General features: G+C 41.6%; 1 protein-coding gene across 1 annotated transcript in view; it reads left to right on the top strand.

The window, feature by feature from the left end:
* senp2 (SUMO specific peptidase 2) overlaps positions 1-19,502 on the top strand; it is a 62,478-nt gene extending 42,976 nt beyond the window's left edge. Inside the window, exons 14-19 of the mRNA XM_033023495.1 lie at positions 2,231-2,362; positions 5,556-5,759; positions 12,932-13,011; positions 13,628-13,712; positions 14,561-14,656; positions 18,038-19,502. Of these exons, the coding sequence (XP_032879386.1) occupies positions 2,231-2,362; positions 5,556-5,759; positions 12,932-13,011; positions 13,628-13,712; positions 14,561-14,656; positions 18,038-18,100 (660 nt within the window). The 3' untranslated portion in view covers positions 18,101-19,502. The remainder of the gene's footprint in view (positions 1-2,230; positions 2,363-5,555; positions 5,760-12,931; positions 13,012-13,627; positions 13,713-14,560; positions 14,657-18,037) is intronic.
* The last annotated feature ends 346 nt before the right edge of the window (positions 19,503-19,848 follow it).

Here is a 19,848-nt window from a genome sequence, read left to right on the forward strand (position 1 = left end):
CCACCACAATAAATCCACAGGGAAGTGATCTTGCTGGCTCTTCACTGTGCACTGGACCATTTGGACAATAAAAACACATGTCAGGCTGTTGTTCATTAACTACAGCTCAGCGTTCAACACCATAATCTCATCTACACTTGTTACCATACTCAAGGAATTGGGTCGCTGCACATCACTTTGCAATTGGATCCTTGACTTCTTCATCAACAGACCACAATCGGTACAAATTAGCAACAACACTTCCTCCTCTAACCATCAGCTCGGGCACCTCAAAGATGTCCCCGGCTCTACATGATCTTCACCACATGACAACTCCAAGGATAATGCAAGGAGTTAAACCAACTAGAATACTTTGTCCTTTTTGATCTCACAACTTCTTGAATCCATCAACAGAGACCCTCCTCAAATTTGTCTGTGCTCAAAAATTTGTTGAAATTCTCCATATGCTCTTAATTATATGCAAATTGTGATTCTATCTAATTGGTCTCGGATGCTAATTGAGCAAGATTGTGTCATCTTTTCAGCCCTCATCTCAATCGTCCTTCCTGAAATATTATACGCAATCATCAGTAGTCTCCACTGAGCAAAGTAATCTACAGGACAAACATGAAATTGTACGGACAATGTCACTTCAACACCAGAACCAATTTCTGTCATGATACTTGCATATGAATGCAGTTCTAGACCAATCTCAAGGTTTCACGGTCAAGGTTAGGTTATTATCACATGTACTAGTTAAGGTACAGTGAAATTTGAGTTACCATACAGCCATACTAAGTGAAAAGCAACAAACCACACAACCACATAAAAGTTAACATAAACATCCATCACAATGGATTCCACATTCCTCACTGTGATGGAAGGCAATAAAGCTCTTCAAGACGTTATTCTTATCCATTGATTTGTAGAAAAGATAGAGCCTTGCACTAAACAGGCATAAAACAAAGTCCTCTACTGATCTACCGCTTGAGGAACTGGCGCAGTTTAACATATTTGACGTTTTCTTGCTGTTAGTTCATACATAACGACGTTATGTCACGCACCACACATTTCATCCAGGGCTGGCATAAACTGGAGTTTATACATGCAACCGATAACACTCATTGAAGCACATTGTATTGAGATAACAATGAGATGTCAATTATAGGGTCTATGCTATGACATTGGTGTTTTTGTACAGAACATCAACCAATCTATACTTTCTGTGTTTGGGATAATGAAAATGCACCACTGCTGGTCGGTTAATCATTGTTCGCAGCTTTTCTTTACAATCATGTAAGCTGCATCTGTAATTTCTGCCCTCATGATTATCCTGAACCTTTCAGTATTGAGCTTATAGAAGGGTGATCACACACAGATTTCTGTGCTCCCTCCTTTGCCTATTCTCTCACATCCAAGGCAGTATTGGAATGTACCTTTTAGGATCAAATGTCTTTCCAGTGATCAACATATCAACAATGTGGTGGCAGTGCAGGTCTCATTTTAGTGCCTGATTTGGGTGTAGTCATGGTGCTGTTTATTATATTATAGTCAGAGAGCTATACAGTGTGAAAATAGGCCTTTTGGTCCATCTTGGTAATGCTGACCATGTTGGTATATTGGGCAAGTGCCATTAGCATTTGGCCCAGACCTCTTCAAATCCATATATCTGTCCAAATGTCTTTTAAAAGTCATAATTAAATGTTATAGTGAAATATAGCATGGAAATTATCCCTTTGGCCCTTCAAGTCCACACCAACAATCAGCATTTATGTTTATACTGATGCTACCTAATCCATTTGAAAGGGATACCATCAAATCTAGGGGCTTTAATTATCAAACTATGGGCAACTTACAGTGGACAGTTAAGCTATCTACTTGCAAGTTTTGAGATATAACCTTCACTTAATTTCACGCATTTAAATAGGGTTCTTGTTAAGCATCATTATTAAATGTGGCAGTCGATTAGCTTATATTAGCCTATGAAAGTTTCCATTTTTTAGAAAATGTAATCGTTTTCTTTTGGGAAAAATGCAGCTGCATGTGATCCTAGATATGTAAATGAGAATCCGGAGACCACAAGGTAAGTTATACAAACTGAAGTTATTGGTTTGGGTCCAGTTGGAATGAGTTACTGTGCTGCATGATTTATCCTCCAGACAGCTGCTGAGGGACCTGCCGGCTCTCAGTACTATCGCTGTCAATTTTGGTTTTCATTGCACTCGTGGAAATATTTGATCTTCCATTGCAGACAATGGTGGAGGAGGTGAGAAAGGCCCTTGACTATGGAGAGCTTGATGAAGTGGTCAGCACTGGCTTTAAACTCAAGATAACACGGAAAGATATCAGCACTCTCTGTAATTACAGCTGGCTCAATGATGAGGTACAAGGCCCTTTCACTCATGGTTGTATTGTTTTTAATATATTTTCTCACTAGCTTTCTAACCTCTGGCACCTCAGCCTGTGTTATTTTCCCCCATTTCCCAGTGGGGTGTGAGATATTGCTTGGAATGCAGGTTTCCTCGAAATCCACAGTAAATTCTAGAGCCCTGGAGAGTGTTGCAGAACAGAGAAATGTGGGAGTACTGATGCGTGGTTTCCTGAAAATGGCAATTCAGGTGGGTAGAGTGGTGAATAAGGCCTTTTGCCAGCTTGCCTTCATTGGGAAGGGTATTGAATGCAAAAGATAGAACATCCCGATGTAGCTGTACAAGTTGTTGGCGCGACCACAAGAGTATTGTGTGCTCTTCCGATCACCCACCTATAGGAAGGATGTCATTATGTTGGAAAGGATGCAAAAGAAATTCACTAAGACGTTACATGGGTTTGCGGGCATGAGTTATAAGGAAAGGTTAGATAGGTTGGGAATATTTTCTTAGAAGTGTAGGAGGGCGAGAGGGCGACCATATTGTGTGCAAGATTATGAGGGATATGGTTAAAGTGAACGCTCACATTATTTTTTTTCCAGGAGAGAGGATTCTAAAATTAGAGGGCATATGCTTGAAGGGAGAGATTTAAGAAAGACATCAGATGCAAGATTTTCACTCAGACGGTAGTCCATATCTGGAATGAACTGTCACAGGAATACGTTCATAAGACATAGGAGCAGAAATAGCCCGTTTGGCCCATCGAGCCTACTCTGCTGTTCAATCATGGTTAATCTATCTTTCCCTTGTAACCCCATTCTCCTCCCTCCCCCCCCCCCCCCCCCATAACCATTGACACCTATACTAATCAAGAACCTATCAATCTCTGCTTTAAAAATACCCAAAGCCTTGGCCTCCACTGGAAATGAATTCCACAGATTCACTATCCCCTGGCTAAAGAAATTCCTTTTCTCCTTTTGTCCGGGGCTGTGCCCTCTGGTTCTCTACTCTCCCACTAGTGGAAACATCCTCTCCACTTTCACTCTATCCACACCTTTCATTATCCGGTAAGGTTCAATGAGCTCCACGCTAATCTTTCTAAATTCCAGTGAGTGCAGGCCAGAGCCGTCAAATGCTTATCATACGTTAACCAATCATCCCGGGATCATTATTGTAAACCTCCTCTGAATCCTCTCCAGCGCCACCATATCCTTTCTCAGATATGGGTCCCAAAACTGCTCACAACACTCCAAACGCGGTCTGACCAGTACTCTATAAAGCCTCAGCATTACATACTTGCTTTTTATATTCTAGTCTTGAAATGAGTGCCTCTTGAAATGTATGCTTTCCTACTACTGATTCAACCTGCAAATTAACCTTTTGGGAATCCTGCACCCGGTCCCTCTAATTTCTGAAATCACTCCCCATTTAGAAAATAGTCTATGCTGTTATTTCTATGACCAAAGTGCATGACCATACACTTTGCCATGCTGTATTCTATCTGCCACTTATTTGCCCACTCTCCCAACCTGTCTCAAGTTCTTCTGCAGAGTCCCCGCTTTGCTCGCACTCCCTGCCTATGCACCTAGCTTTGCATCATCCTCAAACTTGGCCACAAAGCCATCAATTCCATCATCCAGATCAGTTATATACAATGTGAAAAGTAGCTAACCCAACATCGACCCCTGCGAAACGTCACCTGTCACTGGCAGCCAACCAGAAAAAGCCCCCCCATTATTCTCACTCTTTGCCTTCTGCCATTCAGCCAATCTTCTATCCATGCTAGTATCTTACCTCTAATGCCGTGAGCTCACATCTTGTTGAGCAGCCTCATTTGTGGCACTTCATCAGAGGTCTTCTGAAAATCCAAGTAAGCTATAGAAGGAGTACAATTACAACTTTTGAAATGCTTTTGGACAGATTTATTGATGGGAAGAGTTTAGAGGGCTATTGGGCAAATGTAGACAAGCGGGACTAGCCACTAAGGTGAATTGAAAGGCCTGTTACTGTGTTGTATAACTCTATGATCTTAATAGGGGAAATGGGGTTAGAGGCTGGGACATTTCAGACTCTCAAAAACAAAATTATTTCTCTTATTGGTCTTTTTAATAGCCACGTTTATTTTTGTTATTGCAAAAAAAGAGCATACTGGACCATGTTTTGGGCATTGAACCTGGCCAGATAATTGGTGTTTCAATGGAAAAGCATTTTGGGGATAGTGATCACAACTTTATAAGTTTTAAGATTGTTTTAAATGGGAATAAATCTGGATCTTGTGGGAAGATACTGAATTAGAGTAAGGCAAGTTGCAATGTTATAGGTAGGAGGGGACATTGGGAGCAGTTGTTGTTGGGTAAGTCCACATGGAGTTGCTTAAAGGGCAGTTGGTCAAAGTTCAGGACCGGCATGTTCCAGCAAGGAGAAGGCATAAGGATGGCAAAATAAGGGATGAACAAACAAGTTGTAAATTTGGTCAAAAAGATAAAGAAATGCTCACACGGTTAAAGAAGAAATTAGACCGTGCCTTTGAGTAATATAAAGCAAGGAGGAAAGAACTCAAGAAGGCAATTACAAGGGGCCTAAAGGGGCTACAAAATGGCTTTGGCGAGTTGGATTAAAGAAAATCCCTAGTCTTTTTACATGTACATTAAAAACAAGAGGGTAACCATGGAGAATCTAGGATAGACACAAAAAGCTGGAATAACCCAGCGAGTCAAGCAACATATCTGTAGAATAGGAATAGGTGGCTATTTGGTGGAAACACTTCTTCAGACTAGGGGAGAGGAAAACGAGAGATATGAAAAGGTACATAGAACACATAAATGAAAGATATGCAAAAAAGACAAATCAAAGCCATTTTTACTAGCAGAGAATGGTAAATCTCTGCAATTATCTACCCCAGAGATTGTGGGGGCCAGAGTATTGGAAATATTTAAAATGCAGACAGATAATTTTGGAAAGACCAGGGAACTGAAGACGATGTGGAACTCGCGCAGAAGGGAAGATGAAGCTTGGGGATGATTGCTCATGATCATATTGAATGGCAGGGCAGGCATAATTAAGCAAGTACCCCACTTGTGCTATTATTTCCTGACATTCTTATATTCAGATAAGGTAAATAATACAGAGAAACAAATGTATACCTGGCATCTCTATCTATGAATGGTTTACAGATGAGTCTTTGAACCATTTTCTGCTGATATTTTGCAGGTAATTAACTTCTACATGTGCTTAATTATGGAACGAAGTAAAGAAGCTTATTTTCCTGGAGTTTATGCATTTAATACTTTCTTCTATCTGAAACTGCACACTGGAGGTTACCAGACTGTAAAGCAATGGACCAAAGGAGTGGATTTATTTGAAAAGGATCTTATACTGGTCCCGGTACATTTAGGAGTCCATTGGTGTTTGACAGTAAGTATACATTTAGTATGCTTGTCCAGCCTCCCACTTGTTGACATTTCAGTGCAAGCTCATTTGCTTCAGGGTCTGTGGAACATTAGGAGGTTGAGGGGTGCCCTTAGAGAGGTCTATAACATTTTGAGGGGTATAGAGGGTATGGGTAGTCCCAGAGCTGGGAAGTCCAGAACAAGAGGGACATGAATAAGGTGAGAGACAAGAAATTTAAAGGAGATTTGTGTAGAGCAGATTTAATTTTCCTATTAAATCTTCTCCCCCCTCCTCCCCTTCACACACACATGTCCTCTGGTTTTTGATTCCCCTACCATGGGCAAAGGATTCTTCATCTATCCAATCTATTCCTCTCATTATTTTGTACACCTCTATAAGACCACCCATCATCCTCCAACACTCCAAGGGATAGTGGGGGGAGGGGAAAAACTGGAAATATAAGGATGGAGTTAAAGGGAGAGAGACAATAAGGAAAGTTAAGAAAGGCACCAGAATTAACAGGGCAGAAAGCTCAGGATGGGGTAGGAGAGTATGGCCAAGTGAAATAGGAATCGATGTGAAAGGTGAACGAATAAAAGTATTATATATGAATGCACGAAGTATAAGAAATAAAGTGGACGACCTTGAGGCTCAGTTAGAAATTGGCAAGTATGATGTTGTGGGAATTACAGAGACATGGCTGCGAGGCCCAGGGCTGGGAACTGAATATTCAAGGGTATACGTCCTATCGAAAAGACGGGCAGGTGGGCAGAGGGGGTGGGGTAGCTCTGTAGGTGAGAAATGAAATTCAGTCCCTTGTGAGAGGTGACATAGAATCAGGAGATGTAGAGCCAGTATGGATAGAACTGAGGAATTATTTTTTTTCACTTTAGTCTATATTGCTTTTATGCATACTACAAATAAAACACAAATATATTGAATTGAATCCTTTATTTGTCATTCAGACCTTTCGGTCTGAACGAAATGCTGTTGCCTGCAGCCATACATGTAATAATAACAACACACAATAAACACAAATTAACATCCACCACAGTGAGTTCACCAAACACCTCCTCACTGTGATGGAGGCAAAAGTCTTAGAGTTACTGTCTCTTCCCTCCTCTTCTCCCTCTGCGCCGAGGCGATACCCCACCGGGCGATGGTAAGTCAGTCCCGCGGTTCAAGCTCCGCGGCCCGGGGGTGGTCGAAGCTGCCGCCCTCCAGTCCAGCGGACGCAGCTGTTGCAACGGGTGCTCCGGAAAACAGGCACCAGCCTGTGACCTGCGAGCTCCCGACATTGTCATCCACTGGCCCGCGGCCGAGCCCCGGATCCAGGTCGCCGTCGCCAGAACGCCGCCTCAGCCGCCGGAGCACCGTCTCCGCCCCGCACCGGGCCGCCCACACGGCAGCGTCTCAGCCCCGCACCGGGCTGCCCCCACGGGAGCACCTTCCAGCCGGGAGCCGGTCCGCCCTCACCAGAGCGCCTTCCAGCCGGTAGCCAGGCCACCCACATGGCAGCGTCTCTGCCCTGCACCGGGCTGCCCCCACGGGAGCGCCTTCCAGCCGGGACCCAGGCCGCTCACACGGGAGCGCCTTCCAGCCGGTAGCCGTGCCGCCCGCACGGGAGTGTCTCAGCCCCGCGCCGTCCGCCCTCACCGGAGCGCCGAGTCGAGCCGCTACCCGGACGTCGCCACAGCTCGAAGACGGCCAGCCTCGCGTTGGTGAGTCCTGGCTGGCTCTACCTCTGGACCCTCGAGGCCGGTCGCAGGTTGGAGGCCGCCAGCTCCGCCATTAGGCCTCAGCGCAGACGGGGGAAGAGAAGGGGGATACGACAAAAAAGTCGCATTCCCCCGAAGGAAGAGACAGAAAGCCCTGTTTCACCCTCCCCCCACACACACAACACCACCTAATAACCAAAACAATTACTAATCTAGACAAAAAAAAACAACACAAAAAAGTAAATACAGACAGACTGCAGGCGAGCCGCAGCCGTATCACAGCGCCGCCACTTCCGGATATAACAATGAAACATACAACAATGTAGTGAAACGTACAACAGTGCAGCGGGGGGTTCCGTTTACAATTAATGATGCAGTATACAGAACTGTTTTCTTATTAAAATGTTTTCCAATAACTTACATTATTGTCAATAAAATTATACAGTGTTGATGTCTTTATTGCTATACCTAATCCATTTTTCCCATTTTCTATTAAACTCGTCTTCTTTCACTCTTAGAGAATATGTCATTTTCTCCATCACAAATATTTCCTGTGAACTGAGGAATTGTACGGGTAAAAAGATCCTAATGGGAATTATCCACAGGCCCCCAAACAATAGCCTGGATATAGGTTGCAAGTTGCAGCAGGAGTTAAAATTGGCATGTAACAAAGATTATGCCACTGTGGTTATGGGAGATTTCAATATGCAGGTAGACTGGGAAAATCAGGTTGGTTCTGGACCCCAAGAAAGGGAGTTTGTAGAGTGCCTCCGAGATGGATTATTAGAGCAACTTGTACTGGAGCCTACCAGGGAGAGGGCAATTCTGGATTTAGAGTTGTGTAATGAACCAGATTTGATAAGGGAACTCGAGGTAAAGGAGCCATTAGGAGGTAGTGACCATAATATGATAAGTTTTCATACAATTTGAGAGGGAGAAGGGAAAATCGGAAGTGTCGGTATTACAGTTGAACAAAGGGGGGTATGGAGCCATGAGGGAGGAGCTGGCCAAAGTTGACTGGAAAGATACCTTAGCAGGTATGACAGTGGAACAACAATGGCAGGTATCTCTGGGAATAATACAGAAGGTGCAGGATCAGTTCATTCCAAAGAGGAAGAAAGATGAGCAGGAAGCCAGAGGATTGGGAAATTTTTAAAGAGCAACAGAAGATAACTAAAAAGGCAATAGGGAGAGAAAAGATGAGGTCCGAAGGTAAGCTAGCCAAGAATATAAAGGAGGATAGTAAAAGCTTATTTAGATATGTGAAGAGGAAAAAAATTGTTAAGACCAAAGTTGGACAGAAACAGGTGAGTTTATTGTGGGGAAAAAGGAAATGGCAGATGAGTTGAACAGGAACTTTGGATCCGTCTTCACTAGGGAAGACACAAACAATCTCCCAGAGGCACTAGTGGCCAGAGGACCTAGTGTGACGGAGGAACTGAAGAAAATTCACATTGGGCAGGAAATGGTGTTGGGTAGACTGATGGGACTGAAGGCTGATAAATTCCCAGGCCCTGATGGTCTGCATCCCAGGGTACTTAAGGGAGTGGCTCTAGAAATCATAGACGCATTGGTGATCATTTTTCAGTGTTCTATACATTCAAGATCAGTTCCTGAGGATCGGAGGGTAGCTTATGTTATTCCACTTTTTAAGAAAGGCGGGAGAGAGGAAACGGAATTATAGACCAATTAGTCTGACATTGATGGTAACAGGATCAGTCTGAGTCAGCATGGATTATGCTTGACTAATCTTCTGGAATTTTTTGAGGATGGAACTAGGAAATTGGACAAGGGAGAGCCAGTGGATGTAGTGTACCTAGACTTTCAGAAAGCCTTTGATAAGGTCCTACATAGATTAGTGGGCAAAATTAGAGTACATGATATTGGGGGTAGGGTACTGACATGGATAGAAAATTGGTTGGCTGACAGGAAACAAAGAGTAGGGATTAACAGGTCCCTTTCAGAATGGCAGGCAGTTACTAGTGGGGTGCTGCCAGGCTCGGTGCTGAGACCGCAGCTATTTTCAATATACATTAATGATTTAGATGAAGGGATTAAAAGTAACATTAGCAAATTTTCAGATGACACAAAGCTGGGTGGCATGTTAACTGTGAGGAGGATGCTATGAGGATGCAGGGTGACGAACGTTGTGTGAGTGGGCAGATGCATGGCAGATGCAGTTTAATGTGGGTAAATGTGAGGTTATCCACTTTGGTGGCAAAAACAGGAAGGCAGATTATTATCTGAATGGTCTCAAGTTGGGAAAAGGGGAAGTACTGGGAGCTCCTGTTCAACAGTCACTGAAGGAAAGCATGCAGGTACAGCAGGGTGTGAAGAAAGCTATTAGCATGTTGGCCTTCATAACAAGAGGGGTTGAGTATAGAGCAAAGAGGTCCTTCTGCAATTGTACAGAGCCCTAGTGAGACAACACCTGGAGTATTGTGTGCAGTTTTGGTCTCCAAATTTGAGGAAGGACATTCTTGACATTGAGGGAGTGCTGCGTAGGTTCACAAAGTTAAATCCCGGGATGGCGGGACTGTCATGTTGATAGAATGGAGCGACTGGGCTTGTATACACTGGAATTTAGAAGAATGAGAGGGGATCTTATTGAAACGTATAAGATTATTAAGGGATTGGACACGCTAGAGGCAGGAAACATGTTCCCAATGTTGGGGGAGTCCAGAACCAGGTGCCACAGTTTAAGAATAAGGGATCGGCCATTTAGAACAGAGATGAGGAAAAGCTTTCACCCAGAGAGTTGTGAATCTGTGGAATTCTCTGCCTCAGTCGGCAGTGGAGGCCAATTCTCTGGATGCTTTCAAGAGAGAGTTAGATAGAGCTCTTAAAGATAGCAGAGTCAAGGGATATGGGGAGAAGGCAGGAACAGGGAACTAGATTTGGGATGATCAGACATGATCACAGTGAATTGCGGTGCTGGCTCGAGGGGCCAAATGGCCTACTCCTTCACCTATTGTCTATTCTCTAAAATGCAACACCTCATATTTCTCTGTATTAAATTCCATCAACCATCCCTCAGCCCATCTGCCCAACTGATCAAGATCCTGCTGCAATTTTTGACCTCCTTCTTCACTATCTACAATACCACCCACTTTAGTGTCATCTGCAAACTTGCTATTCATGCCATGTACGCTCTCCTCCAAATCATTTATATAGATAATTGGTAATGGATAATTAACCATTGGTAATTATTGCTGGGGATGTTGTCACCACTTCAGGTTGTGTCTATTTAATAATCTTTCTGAGTATTTTTCATTGCCCCTTGCTGAGTTTTACACAGTCAATGTAGATTTCATTTTTTAAAGGAACAACAAATAGCAGCTCATCAACAAAATTGTCAACCACGCATTTGTACTACTAAAATTTTTAGTTCATTGGCACTCACTGTTATTCAGAAAATCAAAAAAAATTGAAAATGAAAACAAAAGTGCTGGAAATTGGAAACACTCAGCAGGCCAGAAAGCATCTATGGTAAGAAACACAGTTAATTTTTCAGGACAAATAATCTTGGAGAATGAGTGAAAAACTAGTTTGTTTGAAGTGGCAGAGAAGGTAGGTATAGGATGTTGGAAGTGGGAGGGATGGATAGGACAAGAGAAAATCTCTGATAGAAGGAAGCCAGATTTACTGGGGGAATACTGTTGATGAGGCCACCTGATGGCAGCAAGAGAGTGAGAGGGAAGAGGACCTGAACACCGGGTGGCGCCGTCAGCGATGGCAGCCTTGCCATCGGTCTTTTCGTCTTTTTTGTTATTTTTAGTGTGTTTTTAAAAGTTTGTGTTAATGTTCTCTGGTTTGTTTTATGTGGGGGAGGGGGTCGGGGGAAACTTTTTTTCAATCTCTTACCTTGCCGGAGATGCAATTGTTTTCCGGATCGTATCTCTGGTCGCTCTGCGGCCTAACATCATGGAGCTGGAGGCCTTGCTCGAGACTGACTTTCCGTCCCACCGCGGAGCCATGGACTTACCATCTGAGCCTGCGATCCCTTGCTTGGGATCGACGAACCAACTGCGGCCTGCGTATTTCAACATCGAGGAGCTCGCAGTCTTGGGTAGAGGCTCATGCCGGGAAGCTCCAAAGTCGCACAAGGTTCGACCAGCCCCGACCCGGGGTTCGATCGCCCGGCGCAGGGGAGCTGAGATCCCAACTGATGCGGGAGCTTGATCGCCCCGATGCGGTGGGCTCGACCGCCATCTACGGGAGCCAAGATCGTCCCGCTAACGGAAGGCTCGAGGCCCCCGACCACGGGAGAACAAAGGGAAGGGATTGAACTTTTTTTCGCCTTCCATCACAGTGAGGAATGTGGAGTAGTCACTGTTGTGGATGTTTATGTTAAAATGTATTTTGTGTGTCTTGTTGCTTTTTATTGGTATGACTGTATGGCAAATCAAATTCCATATGTTGCAAAACATACTTGGCTAATAAAGTATGAGTATGATTATTATGATTATGATCAACATAAAAGCTGTGAAATGTAAAAGTATAGGGGAAATAATCAACAGATAAGGCCAAGCTGGCAGAGAAATAAAAATGGAGCGAATATTACAGATGGATGATCAAAGTAGAACAAACAAATTAATGTTTTTAAACTTAGTAAATGCAATTCAACATTTCTTCCAAAAAGCTATAACGTGCCGAGACAAAAGATATTGTATCTCAAGCTTATACTGAGCATCTTTATATATTGCAGAAGTCCACAGACTGGCCATAGTGGGATTGGAATGGAAAATTAGAGTGGGAGGCAACATGAAGCTCAGGGTCACTATTGCATTGATTTGAGGTGTTCCGCGAAAAGATCACCCCAGTGTTATTTGGTTTCTCTAATGTGACGGCAACCACATTAGAAACATTGAAACACATTGTGAGCACTGTGCTCCATACTAGATTACAAGAAGAGCATGTGAATTGTAGCTTCACCTGGAAGGACTGTTTTGGCCCTTGGATGGTGGGAAGGGAAAAGAAAAATGACATTTCCCTTTAACTTGAGTTTCAATAGCTTAAACTTTCATTGAGATATGCCACTTGGATCATGCAAATTATTTTCATGTGATAATTTGGTATTTGCCTCGGAGTGCAGCAGTATGTTGAGGTTTCTTAAAACTGTAGACTGAATCTACAACTGTAGTGAACAACATATCTCACTGAATGATCTGTTCCTTTTGTATTGCATATGGGTATTGTCTTTGTGACTGCATTGTGTCAGGAAACAGGAGTGAATTTATATATGTGCAAAGTTTTGTTCAGATCATTTTTCAATCTATTGGGAATGGTACGATGTAATTCTGTATTTGCTCGAGAAAATATGTTACACTACAATTCCACACCTTCATCTGAAGTCAAAATAATGGGGCATATATTTGAGGCTGGATGTGTTTCTGAACTTTGTGAAAGAAAACTGCAGCATTGAGTTGATAATGTGCAATCCATTCAAATGTTAAAACAGTAATATTTATTGAACAGGTTGCAGATTTAAGAAAAAAATTGATCCTTCACTTTGATTCCATGGGTCAGTGGAATGATGATGTATGCTGGACATTGCTGTAAGTATCCCCATTTTCGTGGTGTTCTGTTTTCATCAGTCAACTTGCTGTATCTGTCTGCAAACCTTTTGTGATTCATACACAAAATCACTTAAATTCCTCTGCCCTTCACTCATTTGCACTCTTTGTCCATTTAGATGATAATCTACCTTTTGGTTCATTTCTCTGAACTGCACAACCTTATACTTTTGAACATTCAGTTCTATTGGCCAAGTATTCACCAGCCCCTAATTCGATCTTTGTAAACAGATTTGGTGCGATTAGATGTGATTGCACAGATTGGATATTAAATCTGATTATTTCCTGCACCCTACTATTGATACATTAAACTCAAATAGACTGAATTGAGAAAGGAGGGATGATTGGTAGGAATAATAGGGTGAGAAATTGTTTCTTACAAAGGAAAAGAACTGCATCTTCGCATGTATATTATACTCTTGAAATAGGAATAAATTCAAAGGCTGCTGCTTGACCTGTGGATGCTCAATCGATTTGGCATCATCACTATTAGTATTAATAGGTATTAATATCGAGGGCGGTTATGTTTTTGTGTCCCAATTCTGGCAATGCAGTGGTATGTATCACTAAATAACCTCTTTTACATATTTAATTTTAGACGATACTTGCAGGAAGAAAGCAGAAATAAGAAAGGCCATCAGTTGGATTCCTCCAAGTGGGTCCTCCGCAGCATGAGATCTCATGTAAATACCAGCAACCTTTACTGTTATGTATTTTGTTCTACACCGGCAGCAGATTTGGTCACTTAGAAAAAGTAAAAATGAACCTCTAGTCATGTTTCATACCAATTCCTGATATTTTGTCTGTGGTGTGAGCTGATCTCATCAGTTGTCGCAGTATGATTTGGAATTTAGGATCCCATTGAACTGTCACCAAAGTAAATTTGATACAACCTCGTGAGAGTTGTTAAGACGATGAACCAAAAGGTTTCATCGATATTTTAAAAGGAGAAATAAAGATAAAGATGTTTAGAGAGAGAATTCCAGAGAGACTGGAAGTTTTAGGATTGACTGCATAAACTCATGATATCATACAGCACGGAAACTGGTCCTTTGTCCCACTGTGACTGTGCTGAACATCAAGCACCAATCCACACTAATTCAAAATTTCCCCTTGAATCCCCATTAACTTCCTGCACCGCTCCACATTCTCCTACCATCCTATGTGATTTGAAGAACGTCCAAACTGCATACTGAGGTCAGGCTTGAATTCTGTCTCATACTGAGCTTTGAGGCAGCAGCATTATGTTACTGTGCTGTCCCTAACTTTGAGGTGATCAAGAAACCAGAATTGGAGCAGCCTAAACATCTAAGAAGGTTATAAAGTTGGAGGCAATTGCTGCAATTTCTGTTAATTATTCCTGTTTATCCCATTCCTAATTTATCCCATACAAAAAGCATTGAAGAGATAATGTAAAAACTGAGTTTCTTAAAATCCAAAATAAGACTAGTCTTGCCAGAAAATTTGAAACGTTCTTTCTGAGCACTTTTAGCAGATGCTGTTCAATCTTGATTTCCTTCTGTACTAACAGGAAGTTCCACAGCAGCTGAATGGAAGTGACTGTGGGGTATTTGTGTGTAAATATGCTGATTACATTGCAAGAGATGAGAAGATTACTTTTACCCAGGTAAGAATTTTTTTTTTTAAACATCAAATGTTATGTTTATCTAGGATCTGATGTCAGAGTACTTCCCAGTTGGGAATTAGTATTCAAGTCAGAAATAACAAGGCATGGTAGGTCCCCCTCCATTTACAACAATGCTGATAACTTAATCTCCATTGCATGAGGGAGGTGACTCTTCTATTTCTCTCACCAGCTCTGCTGTGGTCTCATTGAATGAGAATAACAGGATCCCAGTTATCCCAATGTACCAAACTATTTTCTTTGAAAATAAGAAACCAGCAAGCAAAAAAAACTTTAGTTTTAGTTGAAAAAAATTAGGCTGTAACAGATTTGAACCCACAATGTACACTGACAGCACAGAAAAATCTATTCACCACATTAGGCTCTTCCTACCAGTAGTCCTATTTCTTTGGATACACAAGGAACTGCAGATGTTGGTGTGCAAAAATACACAAAATGATGCCAATCAAAAACCCCCATCACCTGTATCCACCTATCATTTTCCTGACTTTGTCCTGCCACCACCTCTCTTCCAGCTTCCCTTCCCCCCCCGACCCGCGCCACCACAATGTCTGAAGAATGGTCCCAACCTAAAACGTCACCTATCCATGTTCTCCAGAGATGCTTTAGAACTTCATTTTATAAACTAGTGTCTGCAGTTTCTTATTTCTATTGCCTGACCTGCGTTCCACTAGCATTTTGAGTCCTATTTATTTGTTTTTCCTCATATCCTTACACTTTCACTTTCTATAATGTTGCTTGTCACATTTGAATGTGACTGAAAAATCTACATTTAGCACCCTATCACTCCTGTCATTTCAAAGATTAATGGTCACTTGGTTAAGGGCATTTTTTCAACATGATCCTCACCCTACAGCCATTGAAAAAGGTGCCCAACTCCTAACAGAAATATTTGGGGATTAGCGGGGAGGAAACATCAACCTAGATTCTTAGTATGAGCAAGGCAACAGGAAACAACCTATTGTTTTACGCACACTCGTAAGAGATAGGAAAAAATGTGACCGGTACAAATTGGAAAATTAAACATTAGAAGCAGGAATTAGCCATTCAGCTTTTTCAGTTTGTTCTTCTATTTAATCAGTACGATTACTAAATTCCACTCACTTCCTGTATCCCTTAATATCTTCCTTTAAAATTACTGGAGTGCAAAAATGCATGATCCTGTACGATGGGATAAATTGCATTATTAAAGTAAAGTATTGTCAAATGTAATACAGATGACTGGGGTGCTTTGAACAAGGCAGTGTAGAGGGAAGTTTACCGTGTATCTAACCCATAATGTTCTTCAACTGGAAATGTTTGATCATTGTAAAATGTAAAAGGGAATATCAAATAATAATTTTAACCAGAATGTATTTATGAAGCTCAAATGTAAACTGTATTTACTTCATCTGAATGAAAAGCTGAAAATGCACAATAGGTATGCTGTTAAATGTTTTGTTTTAACATTTATGATAAATGTTGGCCCATCTCTTTGTAAGATACTGTTCTACATGTATTTCCAGCATTTTCTGCGCTCTTGATTTTATATAGATTGTTTTCTTAATAATAACTTTATTTATGATATTACAATGTAATTTAAATACATGTTGTGACCAAACAATGATGACCCCAATTACAAACATCTTAATATTGTATTAAACTAAACATAAATTACAGACCCAAGTTTTATTTGTACAGTATTTATAAAAATGTGTCTTCCCAAATGTTTTTCTTTCATATCATTAGGTATCTTGTCAGCAGTTAGTAGAAAAGCCAGAGGTGTAGACACAAGGAGACAGCAAATGCTGGGACCTTGAGCAAAAAACACAAAGTGCTGGAGTAACTCAATGGGTCAGGCATTATCTCTGGAGAACATGTCCCGACCCGAAGCGTCGTCTTTCTATGTTCTCCAAGGATGCTGTCTGACTTGCGGAGTTATTCCAGCAATTTGTAGTTATTTTGAAGAAGAAAAGCAATTTTATAATATCTTGGATGCTAATCAATGGACTTCGCGAAATTCAATTGTTATGCTCATTGAGCCATGTGCCATTGGTGACTCTTATTGCAATCAAATTGTTTCGGTGCCATCGCAGTCACACAATTAATAGAACACTAGAACACAGGAAAATAGGACTTGGAGTAGGCCACGATTATCCCACTCCTTCATTCAATGTACACATGGATGATCTACCCTAGTCCTCGCCGACCAATGTTCACCTGTACCCTAGTTCTATGTTATTCCAATTTCACATCCTAAACACTAGGGACAATTTAAAGAAGCAAATTAACCTATAAACCTGCATGACCAAACCGGAATGTGGAGAAAATCAGACCAATTGCAGAAAACCCATGCGGTCACAGAGTATACAAACTTCGTACAGACAGCTCCTATAGACAGGTTTGAACCACTGTAAGGCAGCAACTCTACCACTGCGCCACTTTTCTGGACTGCCTCCAACTCATTTAATGTACGAGTGTTGTATTTCTTTATGCTCAAATTATGAGAAATCCTCAGTCTGATTATTTTACATTTATTCTTGCATTGTTCCAGCAGAAAAATTGTCTTGCCATATATGTTGGGTGCAGCTCTGTCCAGAAATAGTGCTGCAATTTTGTAGCATTAGGTACAGGCTGTCACCATATAATAATGCAACGGTACTATTAGTGGGTTTGAATGAATTGATGTATAACGTTGTAGTGTAGTGTAGCTGAGGACAGTAAATGTTTGGTTAATCAGCACTCTCCATTGACTGCTCCCCCCTAAATGTTCCTAGCAGCTCCCCCTAGAACACCAGTTACTGGACTGTGACAGCTTTTAAGATGCCAGTGGGGGTAGGTGGCTGGAATAGCACAGAGGGAACAATTGACCAACGCTTGATTGACCAATATCTGGTATTTGCTGGGTAACTCTGCTTTTACTATTGATATCCTTCACTGGGAAGAGCATTGAGATTATGAATTAACATACAAACACCTTCTGAATATTGTAGTCGGCAGGGCAGTACTCTGTATATCCGCCAACTTGGACAATTTTACATTTTTATCAAGCCAATTAACCTACAAACCTGTAAGTCTTTGGAGTGTTGGAGGAAACCGAAGATCTCGGGGAAAACCCACGCAGATCACGGGGAGAACCTACAAACTCCATACAGACGGCACCCGTAGTCGGGATCGAACCTGGGTCTCTGGCGCTGCATTTTGCTGTAAGGCAGCAACTCCACCGCTGTGCCACTGTGCTGCCTTAATGTGTCATGAATTGAATGTGATTTCCATATATGTATATTTTTTTAATCTGCAAGTAAATGCACTAAAGCATATTCATTGTTGAATATAGTTTCAAATTGTTCATTTATGTACTTTGTTTATTTTTGTCGTTTCCAGCATGACATTCCCTACTTCAGGATGAAAATGGTTTGGGAGATCCTCCACAAGAAGTTACTGTGATTTATTGGGTTTTAATAGGCATCAGTGCAGATGAGGGATAATATCCTGTCTTCAGCTGTGCTGGCCTTTGTGGACTGAAGTGTACAAATTGCACAGTTCTTCTCGGATCCTGCATCTTCTGCTAGAGATTTATTCATAGCTAGAACTACCATGGTTTTATTATCCTCAGTGGTTGCATTGAGGCGTTGTGAGAATTTGAAGATATGACAGCAGGAAGTATGAATTAAACATCTGGCCTAACTTGGTGTGGTTACTACTCGGCAAATGTATGGTGGAGAAATGTGTGCTCCACCGTGCAGCCAACAACAGAGAATTATAAGGGCTTCTTGTCCACCTGCCCTTCCAATACAGCATATATATAGGTTGTGATGCCAATACTAAATGGAGTCAATGGAGGAATCTTCCTTTTTGGGGATACCAAGTGTTGCCATTCAAGGATTAGTTTATATTACAGTGGCATATTCTTCCAATACTAAAGCAAGTGCATTTCTGTGGAATTCAATACTTAAATCCTTTGGAGACAAATCTAATATGTTGTGTTGAAATTGAGATAACTATTTAATAAATTTCATTTCTGACCTCATTGTAATTGAGTTGTGTTGATATTGTAATGTGTGTGTATGTGTATGTAGGCTCGTCCTAGCTCCACTGTCCAAATTTGTACTCTCATCACAACTTCTCACCCTTCATTCTCATGTCAGTGAGTTGCATTGACCCTGGTTCCCTCTATTTAAAGAAGAAAAAATCACATCCTGATGATTTTGCTGATGCAATCCTGGGTGCAGGCTAGACTAGTGTCATTCATTTCTAGGGCAATCTCTTGAGATCGAGTAATATTTACTTCCACATTTGTGAGCTTTGAGGTGATTAATGAGGTCAAAGTGGGCATCATAGACCTTGCCTTTGGTGGGACAAATGTGTAATTTGGGAGGTGGCATGCTTCTCCTTCTCTTGTTTTGGGCTTCTTATATTTCCCCAATATGCAAGCTCTGGGTTCTCTAGCAATCCCAAATGCTACTTCTCTTTTGTGAGTGGTCATTGGCGACACTTCAAAAAGGACTTCATTGTTGAAAAATGCTTTTGACATCTTGAGGCATGGTAAAGAGCTATGTAAATATAATTTTGTTTCTGTTTATCACCCTTCATATCTGAACCTCCTCAAGCTCCATGCATTTTTCCACCTTCTGTTGGTCCACTAGTCTGACGTTGTGTGCATCCCTGCTAGGTTGACATCAGCCTAAAATCTTTCTCCCCCTTCTCTAAGAATCACTTCAAATCTTCTCTGCCCAATTTATTGTTTACCTATTCTAATGCCTCCAAAGATGGTTTGGTGTCAGACTGCATAAATACACTCAAATGTAATGTATTTTGACTGTGCATTAAAGAAGTTGTTTTTGTACAAGTGGCCTTGTTGATCTTGCAGAACTAGTAGTTTAAAGATTCCAGTTTGGTTGTCATTTGCTTATTTGTGCAGGAACTCAACCTTGATTTTTGTTTTATAATCAGATGGTTTATTTGCCTTGGGTCGTATTTGGGAAGGTGCAAACCGCCTTAGCGAAATATTGCAGAAATGGAAAAGTTAGTTAGCCTTTCCATTCCTGAATATCGTGCATATGGAGATTATCAAAGGCATCAAGTGTAATTCCTCACCTTGCATTTCAGTCTGGCCTGCACATGGCCTCATTACTGAAGTATCAAAGGATACCTTAGGCATGTAAGTCAGTAGACCCTTCCAGGTCAGACACCAT

Source organism: Amblyraja radiata, chromosome 7, assembly GCF_010909765.2.
Source record: "Amblyraja radiata isolate CabotCenter1 chromosome 7, sAmbRad1.1.pri, whole genome shotgun sequence".
In the NCBI taxonomy this organism is placed as follows: Eukaryota; Metazoa; Chordata; class Chondrichthyes; order Rajiformes; family Rajidae; genus Amblyraja; species Amblyraja radiata.